Source organism: Hemitrygon akajei, chromosome 9 (assembly GCF_048418815.1).
Source record: "Hemitrygon akajei chromosome 9, sHemAka1.3, whole genome shotgun sequence".
Taxonomy (NCBI): Eukaryota; Metazoa; Chordata; class Chondrichthyes; order Myliobatiformes; family Dasyatidae; genus Hemitrygon; species Hemitrygon akajei.
Window position 1 is genome coordinate 28,472,403 of NC_133132.1, and position 13,083 is coordinate 28,485,485.

Below are 13,083 nucleotides of genomic sequence, written 5' to 3' on the forward strand. Positions count from 1 at the left end.
GCTTTTCCAGCGCTGCAATATCTGATCCAGATCATTACCTGATACTAAATGACAAGCGACCGAAACTACATCACAACCTCCCATATGGAGCCTATGTCATCGACCTTACTATAGTCCATGTAGGCAATATCCATTGTCTTTCCGTCATCAAACCTCTTGATAACGTTCTCGAAAATCTCTAAATAATTATTAGACATGAGCCACCTCGCGCACATCCAAGTTGATTATTCATAATTAGACTCTGTTTTTCTCCAAATGCCTATAAACTTGATCCCCTAGTATCCAGTACAATAACCTGCCTACTACTAACGTCAGGCTTACCTGCCTATAATTGGCAATCTTATTGTTGCAGAGCTATTTGAACAGAGGAACAAAATTGGCTACCCTCAGCTGAGGCTAAGGACATTTTAAAATGTTCGCTGGGTCCCCTGCACTTTCTGCACTAGCCTCTCAGAAGGTCCGAGAACACTTCTTCAGCTCCTGGGGATATATCCACATTACGTTGTGTCAAAATTGTAAGCACCTCCTCCTCTGTAATCCTTTAAAGTCCATGAACACACTACTGTTTTGCCTCACACTGTGTCCGTCTCTCGAGTAAATACAGATATAAGAAATCCATTTGTGATCTCCCTAATCCCTTTCAGCTTCATGGCCACTCTGATCGGAAACTAGTCACTTGCTATCCTTTTACTCGCAATATACATGTAGAAACTCTTGGGATTTCCTATGCTTTGTCTACCAGAGCAACCTCATGCCTTCTTTCAGCCATCCTAATTTGCTTCTTCAGTGTTCTCTTATGTTCCTTAAAAGTACGATTTTAGACTCCAGGTCATTTATATACATCATAAACAACAAAAGTCGCATCTCAGTCCCCTGCGTAACTCTAATAATAACAGTCTCCCGCTAGAATGGGTCCCTTCAACCACTACTCCCTGTCGTCTATGCGCAAGTAGTTTCTGAATACAAAGAGACAATTCACCACGGACTCCATACTTCCTAATCTTCCGGATTAGTGTCCTGAGAGGGACTATGTCAAAAACATTACAAAAGTCCATGTAACCTACATCCACAGCCCTACCCTCATCAATCTCTCTCGTAATATTGTCAAATAACTCGTAGTTGACAAGGCACGACCTGCAACGTACAAAGCCTTGTTGGCTTTCCCTAGTTAGGGTGTAAATTTCCAAATGCTCATATATCCTGTCCCGAAGTATTTTCTCCCGCAATTTCTTACAACTGACGTGAGCTCTCTGGTCTATAGTTCCGACGATTTCCCTTTGTTCCCTTCGGATAGTGAGGTGCATCATTAGTCACACGTCAGTCCTCTGGGGCATCGCCTATGGCTAGAGGCCAGGAAGATACTGGTCAAGGCCCCAGCCATCTCGTTTCCTGACTCCTTCAAGATACAACGGTAACTCCCATCTGGCCCTGGCGACCGATCTACCTTAATACTCATTAGGAGGCCGAGCATCTCCTTCTTCTTAAACTCGAAATGTCCTGACGTATTTATACAGTCAGCACTATATTATCTTGAAAAGATGGATTCCTTTTTGCGATCTTGCATACACGTAATATTACGATGCACCTTCACTGATTTACACGTAATATTGGTACGACAATGAACGTTAGATGTTAGAAATCTAAAGCAAAACCATACATGCTGGAGACGCGGTTTAAGTAGCATCTGTGGAAAAAGAAACTGAGTTTGTGTTTCTGATCCCCCACCAGCCATCAGTATATCTGTTGAATTCAATTGTCAGCAATAGCTCTTCTTACACATAGGCTACCTGCTCTGAAGAGTATTCCCTACATTTTCTGTGTTTAAATTTAGCTGCACCTTAACTGTTCCGAGCATGCCCTTTGGCATTTCTCAATGAACTGAGGTCCATTTTTTCGACGACCTACAATTCGTGTTTATGCAATGAAGGGACATGCTAATCTTGAGGAAGATCCGCGAAGGAATTCTTATTTATACCCGTGACCTTGCATAATCTAAGCACTTGTATTCACTTATACCTTTCCTTGCCCGTGGCTCCCGGGCATCGGGTTAGCGTAACGGTTAGTGCAACACTACAACAATAGTTCGGACTTGTATTCACCTCTTCACGTGAACCGCGTGGGCTTCTTCCGGGTGCTCCGGTTTCCTCCCACAGTTCAAAAACGTTCCCGTTACTAGATTAATTGATCATCGTAAATTCTCCCGGGATTAGTCTGGTTTTAAACAGGTAGGCTGCTTGACGGTGGGGCTCGTTGGAGCGGAAGCGCCTGTTCCGTGCTGTATCTCTAAATAAATTAAAACCTGTGATTCACCAGCTTTCTATTGATGAGGTGTGCCATTCGTTTTCTCTTCATCCTATCCGGACATTTACTTTGTTCTCTGTGGCCTCCCTATCCTCTATACTTCAACCACTTACACTTTCTAATGAAAGGGCATTGAACTAAAATGTTCAGGGTTATGCGGAGAGCTGTCTGACTTGTTCAGCATTTCTTGCTTTGTTTAATTATTTTTCGACGACATGCAAATAGTATTTCTTTCTAAAGCGCGCATTTTCAAGCTTTGAGAGTTTGAAATCTATCTGCATACCGGCCAGTTTTCGTTGGAGAACCAAATACAGAGCTGCCATAACCTGTAGCAGAACCTAAAGGACGTCGCTCAACATTACACTAGATTGTGCCTTGTATCCTGGGCCAGATTCACCCCTTCAAAACATTGGAGGCACCATTGTTTGTGGGGTGTAGAGAAAACATGAGTTGTTTAAAGGGAAATATAAACTGTTCAAATATGGTTTATTTTAACTTATTATTTTAACTATTCGATTGTTTGTTGTTTCCGGAACTAATTTTAATTAAAACATTAGCTTAATTCTTTAATATCATGCTCCAATTTTAATATATCTTACAAACGTGTCAATTACTTTAATGGCGGGGCATTCGGTAATGTAGTAAAGATAACTGGCCGTCGGCTTCCAGAAAGCCGAAATGCCAGAACAACAGACCACAGGGAAGACGAATGTTATTTAATCCTTTCTCGTGAGAGAATTTGCGTACAGGAATGGTGACGTCATTGCGTGGTCCTGCCTTGGCTGCTTAAAAAGGCCATAAGACATAGGCCAAGGATTAGGCCATCTGGCCCAATGTAGGGATGGAAATTTCATCAAAAACATGGAGGGATTTCATCAGGTATTGATAGACTATTTGCAGAATGACCATTTGAGAAGAAATTGCGTAGACTAGCCCTCTTTGCTCTAGATATTTACGATAGTGAGTGGAAATCTCGATGAAAATTAAAATTCCAACAGATCTTAACATGCTCAATGAACAGAAGATACTTATCTAGATGAGGAGTTCATAACCATTGCTGCAGTCTCAGATCAGGAGTTTGCATCCAGGAACAGATGTGAGAAGCGTCTTCTGCCGGAATTCTGACTCAGGGGCGTTCCGTCATGTTCCCAGAAACGGCAGCTTCGCACAGCCTGCACCCCACTCAACCACACGCACTCAATGTGCTGTCGATGGTGTTATTCTCCAGCATTTGGAGGCATCGTCATTATATTCGTTCATAAGATTACTGATTTCTCAATGTTCAGGAAAAGGGCAGGAACATGTTGCTGAGATCTAATATCAACTGGTATTTAATAAATATCTGGACGCGTTAGGGGGACAAAAGGCCGTATTTCTCTTCCCAGGTTTATGGTTAATAACCAACACAGTCAGGACACGATATCAGCTGCCCCTGCTCTGGTTTAATTCAACCACTGACACGCAAGAAGAATATATTTTTACTTTTTGTAGCAAAAGATTCCAGGTTATATTTACAAAGTGAAACTGTTTTATTCCGCCATAATGTAAAGTACGACTGTAGGAAAGCCGCTTGCAAATAGAAAGGAATCAATCGTGGAACCTCACAAGTGCACTTTTCTTGTGAGTTCCACTCGGAGGCGGTCAGCATGAGGTAACAGTTGAGGGTGTAGGTCTTGTGGGTATCTAAGTCTAGACACCAGCCACGACATTGTGGTCCATTTCTCAGACACCTCCACCTGTCTAAGAGAATAGTTGTTGACTAGTCACATCACAGTCACAATCTGTCCTTCAATCTCGGGTGGAAGAACAGCAATAGAAGGGCAGACAATTTCCACATGGAGTGACAAAGAAATGTCCATATTAAAGAACGATAACAAATCGTCAGTCAGTCATTTATTACTTGGTGGTTTGACCTGCAGCCTCGCAAATGGCAAGTTGCGGGTTCAGGTCCCACATTGAAGATGGTTGGAAAACGTGGACTGACATTGTAGAACGGTGCCGAATGCGTGTCAAACAATCGGCATTACGTAGCTGCGGTGACAGTACACGACCTTTGGGAGGGTTATTTTTAAGAGAAGCAGGAGCGAGGGAGATCATTCCTCTGGAAAATATTTACAACTTACTTTTTTTAAAAAAAATCATTTAACTGGCTGCAGTGCAATTACTCAGACTTTCCGGTGCCCGATTTGGCTGCGTAGTTGCAGTTACAATTCGAATATATATATATATATATATATATATATATATATATATATGTGTGTGTGTGTGTGTGTGTGTGTGTGTGTGTGTGTGTGTGTGTGTGTGTGTGTGTGTGTGTGTGTGTGTGTGTGTGTGTGTGTGTGTGTGTGTGTGTGTGTGTGTGTGTGTATGTATATATATATTTTTTTTATTTATTAATATGAGATAATATTTATATTAATGTGGATTACCAGTTGCACATCAACTACCAGTTTAACAGAGAGATGTCCTCATCTAGATCCTTGACTGTACAAGAAGACTGGAGGTCGCTCTGCTGCATGGGTTTAAACTAATTGAATCAGGATACCGGGGTTTACTCCGAGCCTTTCCCCATGTGTTGGTATAGCTTCAAGGCATCGGAGGTTTGAGATCTGAGTGTTCCTTCTCCGAGATGAGCTGCCAAACATGGCTAACGAGCTCCATCTGCTCGAAACAACCAATGTAGTATCGGATCGATAAACGCCTTTACAACTTCATTACGATCAATTCCAGAATTCTTGGACGCACTTCAGCTGTACTGAATACACAGTCATCTTGAGCTGAAACCATTCACCTACATTTTCCCTGTATCACTTTAAACATTTCCTATCCGTGCACATGTCCAAGCGGATTGTAAACCTCGAAATTCTTGCTGCGCCTGTCACTTCCTCTGGCAGGTATTTCCACATCGTCACCACCTTTGCGATGAACACTTATCCAAAGGTCCCCTTTGATATTCCCCTCTAACCTGAGGTACATCCTCTCCAGTTTTAGGAGCCGTGTCAACGGGAAATGCACTTTGACCTTTCACCCTATATATTCACGTCACGATTTAATAAACCTCTATAATGTCAATACCAGCCTACGTGCGTTAAAGGAAAGCAATCCCAGAATATCCCAGTGGTTCATTATAATTCAAGACGTCCATTCCATGTGGTAAACTACTACCATGCCCACATCAACCATTTCGGTGACATCTTCAAAACATCCGAATGTAAATTCAGGATCCGTGACTTCTGACGCACTAAACCACTTTACTGTTCCTAAGCATTCCTTGCCTTTCCATGTGCATATAGATCACCCTGTCCCTCTGTTTTTCTAAGCTCAATGTACCTGTCCAGGTGTATCTTTAAAAACACTATCATTCCCGCTTGAATCACCGCAGCCGGCAGGCCATTCCACGCACTCACCACTCTCTGTGTAAAAAAAACCTACCCTTGACATCTCCTTTGTACCTACTTCCAAGCCCCTTAAAATTGTGCCCTCTCGAGCTAGCCATTTTAGCCCTGGGAAAAAGCCTCTGATATCCACATGATCAATGGCTCTCATTATCTTGTACAGCTCTCATTACCTTGCACACCTGTGATTAACAAACGCACAAATGTCTCTGCAAAAGATCTAGCAAACTGCACCCAAGCTTGCTACACGTTTTGGGATACAGAGAGCAAGATCCAGGGATTTATTCACCGTTATCCTCTTCAAAAACAGAAACATCGATTTTGCTTAATATCATTACCTTTCAGGGCATCAGTCTTCTCGTCCCCGAGATTGCCCGCTTCCATGACTTCCTCTTTAAAGTAGAATAGAAGCTTTCATTTTGGTCCTCCTTTGTCTCGACAATCAAACTAATTCCAAAGTGGAACTTTTCTCTCCCCAGCTCCTTCTTTTGTTTTTTATATATTTAAAGAATCTCTTATGATCAACTTACCTGTCAAGGATGTCTTGTGCCCGTTTTCGCTACTGATTTCGTCATTAACTGGACGCCAGCAGTCCTCGTTTTCCGAACAGTTTTTGCTATATCCCAGACGGCTATTCCTTTCTGTTCAGCAGACTTCAATTTCCCTCCATTAATTAGGGCTCCTGAATCCTACCGACCTTGCCGTTCACTGCTATATTGGCCCTGAATTCTCTGTATCCCATTTTCAAAAGCTTCCGACTTGCCAAACTTCACTATGCCTGCTAACAGCTTCTCCAAATTGATCTTTGAGAGTTCCGGTCTAATCCCATCAAATTTTACTTTGCTCAAATTTAGGCCTTTAACTAGAGAACTAACTGTGTCTCTTTCTTAAAACACCTTTAAAATCTAATGGAATTATGGTGACTGGCTCCAAACCGCTCCCACCGGTCTCTTGCTGAGTCTCATTTCCCAAGAGGAAGTCGATTCCGATCCTGGAATAGAAACAATGGATCCGTTTAACTAAATTCTGTATTTCTGTATTCTGCTGAAGATTGGTACTACTAACGGTCAGTGTAGCTGATTTTCTTTCGATCTGCCTCATGCTGTCCTGGCCCTGCCAGTGTTTACGGTGATATTGTAAGTGAAATGAATAAGTTTTAAACTCACCATACTCGTATTCTTGGAGTGTGTGAAAGGAAAAAGTACAGATTTGAATTTTACTATTGCAATTTCGAGGAGATAATAATTAGAGAAAGTAAAGGAGATTTGCTCTGTACCTAATTCGTACACTAACTTGTTCCGTGCACGATGAATCATTCACAGAAAATTAACTCAAGAATCAGATGCAAACTATATTACCCTCCACACAACTCTGTCAAACACCCCCAGGTCAGAAAAAGCGCGATTTAGCTATTGGGAGATAACCTGAAACCTGCTGCATCGATTACTGTGGGAACATATCGATTATATAATGTTGAGGAGGGATGTTCCAGCCATGCAACCTTATGCAGCAGTTACTATCCCCAAATAATAGCCCAAATCCAGTACTTTACTTGGATGATTACTGCAAATGTAAATTAGTTTAATGCAAATGATTAAATGTTCCTTCAGGCAATTTTGATTAATGTTATCGTAACAACAATTAGAATTCACATCATGTATGTTTTTTCCACGTTCGCAGGGTTTATGGCACCTGTACCACAGCAATCTATGGTAAGGCTCAACAAAGCTCCGCGGAAACGGTCGTTTCTGTTGTTCATCATGTTAATACATGGTAGAAGACTTGCAATTGTTCGCTCCATTTGGCAACATCGATGTACGTATTTCCATTAGAGTTGTGTGCTCAAGGTTTAAGTGCAGCTGTTGCCTTCAAGTTAATCTCATTCGGTGTTTCGTTAATTTGCATATAGATGGATTTAAGGTGCAAGCAACAAATCTCAGTGTTTTTCTCTTTGGAATTAGCGGACACGTGATGGCGATTCTGTATATTATTCGGAAAGAGTTCTGCCACTTATCTATTGATAGAATAAGTTCATTGACTCGTCTTCTAATGTAAAAATCTGTTGCAAAGAGGACATGAACTTCTGGGTTCCGAAATCGTCCTTTAAATTCTGTGTTGCTTTGAGATATTTGGTTAGCTGCTGATTGTCAGATTCTAATTCTGTGCTCCGACAGGAATTGAGAGATATCCCCATATCCCAGGTTCGCTCCACCTTCAAAATGCTGGAGGAACTCGAAATGCCTGGCATAATCTATTCTAACTGTCGCGTTCAATTCCATTGTGTTAAAATTCCTCTCTTTTTATGCCCCTGAGAATGACACAAAACTGTAGAGTTTATTCTTCTATTCTCTAAGGAGTGAGGGAAGTCTCTGAAAACAGGATAACAACATTCATGGCTTAAATACGTAATCTAAAATGCATTATTCTTCTAATAGCACATCATGTCCCATACCTATATACTTCGTAATTTGCCATGTTCGTTGGTTTGACTATTATTACGACCGAAGAATTTTTCATTGTTCTGCCTGATCTGTGAGACGAATAAAATTAAAACATTCACTTCCAGAGTGTCTGCTTAACACATCATCAGCATAATGGGCACCGTTGTATGACGTGGGCGATCTATCTCAAGATTATACTGTGCAATTTTTCTACAGAAGTGGTTGCCATTTCTTTCTCCCAGGCAGTATCTTTTCAAGTCGGTTGAACACAGCCATTGTCAATACTCTTCAGTGATCGTCTGCCTGTGGTCAGTGGTCGCATAACCAGGCCTTCTGCTATGCACCAGTTGCTCATACGACCTTACAATGCCTGCTCGACTGCTTCACGTGACATTGAACGCGGGGCTAAGCAGCTGCGACACATTACCTTAGGGTGACCTGCAGGCTAGCGGTGGACGCCTTACATCTCCTTAGGCAGAGACGTATCTTCACCTTGCCACAAGCTATGTACATAAAATGGACTAAGGCACCTGTGGTTACATGTAAATATAGTTCCCCATATTCACTTAAGTTTGGCAGAACTTATAGTGAACTGCCCTCGGCAACAGCTGAATCCAATTGATTCACTTTTAATTATTCACAACATGCAATAAGCTGTCTGCTCGATTCAATACCTCTCTCAATTTTCCTTCTGAATATCCAGTAAAGTGGAGTGATTAGGGAGCTGCTGAAAAATAAGCTTTCCAACATCTTTCCAAGCTCTTTACATCGGTTTGGTACTGAGTTTTCTAAAAATATACAGATAAGTGGCTTGGACTTCATTAACAATCCGACAGATCCGTTAATAATTGCCATTATTTTATTCATCATCTCTTCCTTTCAAAAATCTCGGACACACCATCTTTAATAATGGAGCGAGTTTGCGTATTTTTAATATCGCGTGCAACTGAAGGGACGAGAGGATAAGTTCTTTATCTAACGTATATTGGCGAAATACACAACTCGAAACCAAATGCTTATCTGGCATTTACTTGAAATTAACTTGAAATTAATTTGACACAGGAAAAACTTGGCAACTTGTGATTGGTGTCAACGTGCCATTCTGTTTGAATAGATTTGCATAAATATGGATCACGCAGTGCCAGCTCGTCACAGGATTCATAAGCGAGCTGAAAAGTGGAGACGCCACTTAACCGCTGCACCTTGTGTGAGCTTCACTCAATTAATTACAATGTCTTGCTGGGTTCGTGTGGTCAGTACGCTGGTGTTCACTGCAATTTGTGAGTATTTTCTATGGATATTATATTGAATCTCGAATACTATTCAGTGACATTCTTCTCGCACTTCTGGTATTACTCGAATATTAATCTCGGGACATTTTTCCTTCCCTCTGAATGTTTCCAGATATCAACGCAGAAATTGCAATGAACCAACCACCTTCGAAATCCACATCTCTGGGGCAGACCGTCCAAATACCCTGCACCTTGTCTGGAACCTCTTTAGGAAGTAGCTATGTTTCCTGGTACCAGCAGATTCCCGGAAAAGTTCCTCGGTATCTGTTCTACTATAATTCGGGGAGCAGCATTAACAGAGGCTCCGGAGTTCCGAACCGTTTCGGCGGCTCAATATCCGGCGACACGGCAACATTGACAATATCGAGCGTCCAGTCGGAGGATGCGGCAGACTATTACTGTGCTGTGGGGAAAAATGATGTTTACATCTTCGGCAAAGGAACGAGGCTGGGAGTTGGCAGTAAGTAAAATATCAATTCAATGCACTTTGCCTTTTGGTACTTACGTGAACAATAATTAAAACTGTGTCGTCTCAGGGTGGATTCGAAACAAATGGTGGCTCTTTTCAGATATCCAGCCACAAGTAACGGTCCTTTGATAATTTAATTGAACTTGCGCGGCCGAACCGACAAATGCCGCTCTTTTGTTTCTTTAGTTTGAGCTGGCTTTGTAGAAGCCGAAATGCTAATTGTCAAACCAGGTGAAGAATTATATCTATCGTTAGTATATAAGTATAATCCTAAATTCCCGAATTTTAATTGCATCAGTTGGTGGATGACACCATTTTGGGCTGATCCCCGTCAGAAACCTAACCTATCTGCTAGCTACTGATCACTGGACCCTGGAGGGTCATAGACGAAGAAAGATAGGCGATTGGATCCATTGCAATAAGCTAGTATCTTTCTGAAATTTTCCTCAGTATCTAGTTATCTCTGACACGCTGAAAATATGAGTTTTTTTTAAATCATTCGCCACCTTGGTCAAGTTGTTCGTGTGTCTCTTTACATTCTTCGAAAAAATAAGAAAACTGGTACCATATTTGCCATCAGAGACCTAGATAATGATGAACCAGGCAGTTAATGCAAATTCCTGAGGTGCCTAAAGAAACAGAATATCAAAAACAACAGATCAATTAGTCCATCAATTACAGGGAAAGTCATTGAGATGCCACTGAGACGACTAACTGCTAGATTAATCATTGTCATATTTTATATTTTTTTTTCATCGCCAGTTTGAGCCGTTAAATCTTTATATTAAACCGCCAAGGGATTTTGAAACCAACCTTCAGTGTTTTGCTGTATAGAGTTAAATTTGAATCTGAATGGAATTTGAAACAAACTTGCACCATTAAAGACCAGAACGGGCTTCGAAGAGTGGCTCGCAGACATTAGAATGGAAATTCTCAATATTTATTGCTTTTGGTATGCTGGCCTTTATAAATCAGAGCATTGAGTATAGGAGTTGGGATGTAATGTTAAAATTGTACAAGGTATTGGAGAGGCAAAATTTGGCGTAATGTGTACAGTTCTGGTCACCCAATTATAGGAAAGATATCAACAAAATAGAGAGAGTACAGAGCAGAGTTACTGGAATGTTACCTGGGTATCAGCACCTAAGTTACAGAGAAAGGTTGAACAAGTTAGGTCCTTATTCTTTGGAGCGTAGAAGTTTGAGGGAGGTCTTGATAGAGGTATTTAAAATTATGAGGGAGACAGATAGACTTGACGTGGATAGGATTTTTCCATTGAGAGTAGGGGAGTTTCAAACAAGAGGACATGAGTTGAGAGTTAAGGGGCAAAAATTTTGGGGTAACAGGAGGGGGAACTTCTTTACTCAGAGAGTGGTAGCTGTGTGGAATAAGCTTCCAGGAAAGGTGGTGGAGGCAGGTTCGATATTGTCATATTGGATAGGTATATGGACAGGAAAGGAATGGAGGTTTATAGGCTGAGTGCAGGTGGGTGGGATTAGGTGAGAGTAAGCGTTTGGCACGGACTAGAAATGCTGAGATGGCCTGTTTACGTGTAATTGTTATAGGGTTATATAGTTATTAGCAGACGCCTTTTAGTATTTTATGTTTTCAACTGTTGGTATTATTTCTCTCTTACATTGGAAAGTCAATATGTGCAAACATGGCAGACAGACTTTTCTGCCAATTGTGATACCGAAATTTGACAATTTAAAATCGTGATGCTCTTGGGTCACCATGTGGAAATCAATTTCCAAGAGGACCACCTTATCGTAGGGTTTGAAGACATGCGTAGCTGATTGACCCGGTGAGCTATGTTGGCGAGTGTCATGGCCTTGTGCTTTGCTTTTTGATAGTGTCAACCATGCCCAGCAGGTCAAAGGGTAGAGGCCAGACTAAGAGTGATCCTTACGCCATCCAGGGGGTTCATCTCAGGGATAACAACCCTGGCAGGTCAAAGTTTGTTACGGAAATAGCAATGAAACATCCCTCTCTATCTGTGTGCGACTCCTTCTGTAGGCATAGATTGAGGATCTTTATTACTGCCCTGAACGACAGCGGCATAACGGGAAGTAAATCAGTGAAAGTAATCTATCATTATAGTTCTCATTACACTAAAAATGCAAAACACAGGACACCGAGCTTTTCAACTTTGCACGAGAAATTACTTAAAACTATGAAAGTAAACCACGTTGAGCCGTAGTTCTGAACCATATTAGATGAACACAGTTGTATTCCCTCTCGTTACCACCTAGGTCGTGAATATTGTAAGAAAGTGGTTTCGACAGTGGTGAGTGTAAGGAGAAAGATCCGCTACCCTGCACAAACCAGATTTGAATTATTTACTTTAAGTGGAAAAATAATGTTTCAACATGTATGTTAAACTGTCCAAAAGTGATTTACTATACAGGCAGTCTGTAATTTTATATTGCGTAAAGCAAACTCTGTATTCCGATGGCTAAGATTAAGTAAATACACTATTCAAGGGGTACCGAACCTCGGGTCTGCACATCTCTCTGCTAATAGTAGGGGTCTATGACATAAAAAGGTTGAGAGCCCCGTGTACTAATCCCCGATTTTAAGCAAAACATTTATTAGACTTCTGCCTCTTGTCTTGATGACGGAAGATTTGAATGAAGTGAAAGTGTCTAAGGTAGAAGTAGAAACGGTGGAAACTTAGAAATTTAAAATGAATGGGAGCAATATAAATATATGATATTTGGAACTGTATTTTGTGTAAAAAGATTATTTTTTATTTTTGACGTGATGATTGACGCCAGATATGTTGTTGTGTAAGTAAGAGGGGTAGGCGTAATAAGCTGTACCCTTTTGGCCTGTTTTAAAGAATATCTATGTTTTTGTTGTAATTTTCTCCTATGAAATCATCGTTATAAATGATACTTTTTGTTATATTTGTACCGACCAAAATAAATTAACTTCATTCATTCATTCAATGCCGATTACAACACCAGCCGGAATCATTCATTTTACGCCTCTATACATGGTGTGCCCCAGTGTCACAAAAAAACAAATATCACTGGAGATTTTAGGTGGTAATTCTTTCACATCTAATTTAACAGATTGAAATGGGAAAACGAAAAAGAAATATTTGTTCATTACGATGAAGGAATACATGAAATACCAAATGCATTTTAAACAAGAGGGATGTTTTAACAGGAACACTTACT

The 13,083-nt window shown here is 40.9% G+C and overlaps 1 protein-coding gene across 1 annotated transcript in view; it reads left to right on the forward strand.

Moving 5' to 3' along the window:
- Positions 1–13,083, forward strand: part of LOC140732641 (immunoglobulin lambda-1 light chain-like) — a 31,298-nt gene that overhangs the window by 17,857 nt on the left and 358 nt on the right. Inside the window, exon 3 of the mRNA XM_073055337.1 lies at positions 9,542–9,889. Within this exon, the coding sequence (XP_072911438.1) occupies positions 9,542–9,889 (348 nt within the window). The remainder of the gene's footprint in view (positions 1–9,541; positions 9,890–13,083) is intronic.